The 5,000-nt window shown below is 40.5% G+C and overlaps 1 protein-coding gene across 14 annotated transcripts in view; it reads left to right on the top strand.

Moving 5' to 3' along the window:
• The window catches only part of LOC122247314 (uncharacterized), a 464,627-nt gene that overhangs the window by 437,895 nt on the left and 21,732 nt on the right, over positions 1-5,000 (top strand). For 11 of the 14 annotated variants that reach the window (XM_086544675.1, XM_086544663.1, XM_086544674.1 and 8 more), the window contains 2 exons: positions 560-646; positions 3,264-3,317. The exons of 1 other annotated variant lie outside the window; for it this stretch is intronic. In XM_086544675.1, the coding sequence (XP_086400801.1) occupies positions 560-646; positions 3,264-3,317 (141 nt within the window). The remainder of the gene's footprint in view (positions 1-559; positions 647-3,263; positions 3,318-5,000) is intronic. 2 more of the 14 variants (XM_086544665.1, XM_086544664.1) reach the window with 1 other exon arrangement.

Below are 5,000 nucleotides of genomic sequence, written 5' to 3'. Positions count from 1 at the left end.
CGTACGCACGCCCTTCCTTCGTCTCAGTCTCGTCTTCGCTCTTCTCCGACCCACACCTGTTGTAGTCTCTCTCACCTGGACACTGCCTCTGCTGCTGCTGCTATTACTGCTGCTGCTGCTGCTGCTCCTCTTCCTCCTCCTCCTCCTCTTACTCCTCTTCCTCCTCTTCCACCTCTTCCCCCTCCTCCTCCTTTTACTCCTCTTCCTCCTCTTCTACCTCTTCCTCCTCCTCCCCTCTCCTCCCCCCGACTTCCCCCTCCTCTCCCCTTTCATCATCATCCTCCCTTCCCTCCTCCCCTTTTTCCTGCTCCTTCTTTTCCTTTTCCTCTTCCTCTTCCTCTTCCTCTTCTTCTTCCTCCTAGTCCTCTCCCCGCCCCAAACGTAAAACCACAAACCTCATCATGACTCACCACACTTCACAACAACCCTTCATCGCAGACCAGCAGACGGAATAGGGAAACTCCTTTCTTCACTCTCTTGTCCTTTTCCTTCCCTTCCCCCTTCTTCCCTGCCATCTGTTGGCCCTGTTGTCGCTTACTGTTCCTTGTTTTTCTTCAAGGGACAATGAGACCCTCGAACTGGAGCCACTAACGGCAGAACACCGTGCAAGCCTGGAGGACGAAGCCCCCGTCAAGCGTATACTGAAGTGAGTAGTGAGAGAGGTAGAGGGACTCAGTAGAGAGGGAAGCTTGGAGTGAGCTTTGCTAGGTAATGGAAGCATTGTAGTGGAGGGAGAAGGGATGGAGGAAACGGGAGGGAGAGGGGATAGAGGAAACAGGAGGGAGAGGGGATAAAGGAAAGGGGAGGGAAGGGGATGGAGGAAACAGGAGGGAGAGGGGATAAAGGAAAGGGGAGGGAAGGGGATGGAGGAAACAGGAGGGAGAGGGGATAAAGGAAAGGGGAGGGAAGGGGAGGGAGGGGGGTAAAAGAGAGAGGGAATAAGATACGGATTTTATTGCTAGATGAGGATTCAAATAAGGTAAGAAGGTAGAAAGCCAAGTACATAGGAAGTGCGATAGCAAGGTTTGGTAGTTAGTGTTGGTCACCAGTAGGAAAATAGTTTTCGGGCATTTAATAACACTTGTAGGAGAGTATGCAGTAGGGTTGGCTGTAGGACAAGGCTTCGAAATTCTGTTGGAAATCCTGTAGAGAGTGATATCAGGATGGGAAAGGTAGTTGAAGTTGATTTGCAGGAATGCGACAGAAGCTGTGACTTCAGAATGGATGTTGTGTTTGTGTGTGTTTTCGTAAGCTTCAGTATATGTTTTGTAATGCATGTGCGTGTATGTATATCTATATATGTATGTGTGTATATATATATATATATATATATATATATATATATATATGTATGTATGTGACATATATATGTGTGTGTGTGTGTGTGTGTGTGTGTGTGTGTGTGTGTGTGTGTGTGTGTGTGTGTGTGTGTGTGTGTACATATTCATAGAAAAATAGATATATATACATATATATATTTACATATATACATATGTAATATATATACATACATACATATATATATATATATATATATATATATATATATATATATATATATATATATATATATATATGTGTGTGTGTGTATATACATATATATGTGTGTGTGTGGGGGGGGGGGGTGAGAGAGAGAGAGAGAGAGAGAGAGAGAGAGAGAGAGAGAGAGAGAGAGAGAGAGAGAGAGAGAGAGAGAGAGAGAGAGAGAGAGAGAGAGAACTTGTTTACATTTGTGTGTACGTTAAACCATGTGATCGTGTACATGTATGCCGATGGGATTATGGAAAAAACGAATAGATTGGTACGCCAAGTAGATAAGCGCGGGTAAGTATGATATGAAGTTTCTCCTACCCGAATCTATCTCTCACTTTGCCTCCATTTCCCCCATCGCCTACGCGCTGTTGTTTATATATACTCCGTTTTCTTATCATTAGGGAGTCTCTCTTGGATTCAGGGATTAATCTATCTAAGGGTGTCTCTCTCTTATTTTTGAAGACTTTTTCGTACAGACTAACAACAGAACAACACGCTCTATGCAGCTCTTAGAACATCCACATGTCATGGAGGCTTCTAGGGTGAACGGGTGTGGAAAGAGGTGTAGTTACTTGTTCAGGGAAAAGTGACACAGTTGTTCAAGTGCTGTTCATAATGTCCTCACAGGAAATCTTTGTTGCGACTCTGTAAGCAATGATCAGTGAACCAGCTGCAAGAGAGGTTATCATATTATAAGATTTATTCAGGTCTGTATTTTTTTTTTTTCTTTTTTTTTCAAAGATTATGGTAATAGATGAGATGAGTATGATTATTTTTTCTTTGCTGTCGACGGATGGACTGGTGAAATCTAAACCTGCCGAGGTTTATCAGTGAATGGAATGATCCTTTACTACAAGAGGACCTAAGTTTAGCTTTATATACACCGTCCATCTGCTCGTCATGCAGCAGTTGACAGATGTTTATAACTGTATTTTGATTTGACAGCTGCTTCTATACTCCATTATCCTTTGCGATAGTCGTTAGTATGGCCTAACTCTTTGTAGTTGCATTATGCCCTGCTAACAGCTTATTTGAATGGTAACCAGTAATGAGTATCATATACAGACTAATCCATATCATCCTTTATTATCAAATACACAAGATTCATCATCACATTCTTAACATTCAACATAGATGAAGTGATTAGATATTCTAGTAATGCAGAGCAGATATCAAAGCTTAACCCCCAAATGTTCAACAACAAGCAAGCACCTAATTGTAACTTACCACTTTGAGTGAAGAGACGTAGCCCAAGTAGCAGACAAGTATAAACAAACTTGCTATTATGGACAGGATCACAAACAGTTCTGCCATTAATGATTGTGGTGTTCAGAGGCCATGGATTTTTTTCCTAATCGTCAATCCGTCTTGTAACCATGGCATCTTGGTTCCATCAGACACCCAAGCCAAAAGAGACATTCAACTCGACTCGACAAGCGTGTGTCCTTCAGGTACAGAGAAGTCCCCCCCCCCCCCTATCTTAGAACTACCATCAAATAGGATGTTTGTTTTTTCTTTTCCTTCATTACTCAAGTTGTTTAGTGAGATCATGATATTCTTAAGGTTTAATGATAATGTTAGTGATAATAGTAATAATGATAATAATGGTAAGGATTGTTATGATGATAATAATAATAACAATAATGATAATAAGAATAACAACATAGATGGCCATTACGACCTGCTTTCATTGAGCCCGATCAGTAACTATGGCGCCTTGGTCCCACCAGACACCCAAGTCAAAAGAGACAGTCAACTCGAGCCAGCAAGCGGGTGTCATTCAGGTACAGAAGTCTTGCTTAGAGCTTTTAGAAGAAGCTTTAGTCTTCCTACAAATGGACCTGTTGTAGTTTCATTATTAAGATCGTTAAAAGTTTGTTATGCCGCCAGAGGGCGAGGAGAGATGTAATGTGCACTCGCTTTCAATAAGTGAAGATCAGAAATTTTTGATCTCGTTCTTGCTCAAACTTCACTAAGATCAGTCTCGACAGCTTTGCACACAACCTGGGAGCTTGATCTTACTCAAGGATAACCCAAAAAATGCCGATCTGCTGACTTTTTTTGTTTTCTAGATAATCTGAGTGCAATTACATTTCCCTCGTGTACTTCGCGGCGTAGTGAATGTCCTCACAGTTTCCTCATATATATCTCTATAAAAACATATATTTCTGCATGCTTCCCCCTTTCTCTTCACTAACAAGAACCAGGTGTTGATATCAAACTCTCTGGCCAAAGTTGTGTTAGGTAGTTGTTCATAACTTACCACGTGGAATTTTTGAGTGACTGACTTACGTAAACAAGATGGAATGAATAACTAATGGATGTTCTTTCTATCTCCAATACACATTTTTTTTCTAGTCGCAATGATCTTTTATACAAGTAGCACAACGCTGATATTTCATACAAACAGCGTATGTCTAGATGGCAGATCCTTTATCCTCAGACAGAGCCGTGAGGCAAGGAACTAACTGATATGATAGATAGCCCGTCCATAGCAGAAATTTAACCATAGGATTTTACCTTGTGCCAGACGAGCTTTCCTGGGTCATATATTTAATTCTTAGTAACTTTTTACAGTGTGATTATACGGTTGGACAATGTTCAGACACGTTAGTTTCAACGGAATATTTTTGTTCTGTTTCGTTTTTCGTCCTTGTCTGTGGTTAGTATCGCGCTGCTTAACATCAGGTTTAGTTACAAGTGAAGGCGGTCCTTTCATTAATTAAACTTCGACTGTGAGGGTAAATAACCAGATACTTCCCTTTGCATTGCGGTCTCTTGATTGTTCTTTTCACCTGGCCAGTTATCGTGAAATGGCAGTGGGAGCTGAAGAAAATGGGTGGTTCACCCAAACACGAGCACTCTAGAACATACCGTATCATAGACAGAATACTGAATAGGATTACGTCTCATGTTATGCACAGTAACATCACAAAGTACTGCATTATCTCACCTCACATAAAAAAAGACATAAGCAATTATTCCCACAGGGATTCACAACAATATTCATATATGTATATCCTTTTTTTTCTGGACAACACATAACAACGAAAGTAGAAAACTTGGATATCACCAAGCATGAAAACTGAAAGACAGAAAAAGAAACCAATATACAAACGTAGAACGCCAGTCAAAAGTTCGAAAGCAAACACGCACTTCCCTTAAAGTAGAAAGTCACGCTTCGTATTGTAGGAAACCGTATATTCATTATGTCAGCATTAAAACACGTACTGCAACCCATGTTAGAGAGAAGTGGTACTGATTGACGTATCATTTGTGAAATGGCTAATGAAAAATGAAAGAAGATGAAGAAAAAAAAAAACAGTCCAAATCCGCAGTGATGAATCATTGTAACGTAGAAGTGATCACCAGACTGTGTTTTTTCTTTTTTTCCTTTCTTTTGTATATCACATTTTTCTTCACACGAAAAAAAAAAAATAATAATAAAAAGCGAGTTAGCCCTAATG

Source organism: Penaeus japonicus, unplaced genomic scaffold (assembly GCF_977035675.1).
Source record: "Penaeus japonicus unplaced genomic scaffold, GWHDUDI00000001_assembly GWHDUDI00000015, whole genome shotgun sequence".
Classification (NCBI taxonomy): domain Eukaryota; kingdom Metazoa; phylum Arthropoda; class Malacostraca; order Decapoda; family Penaeidae; genus Penaeus; species Penaeus japonicus.
This window is presented reverse-complemented; position numbering and strand designations above follow the sequence as displayed.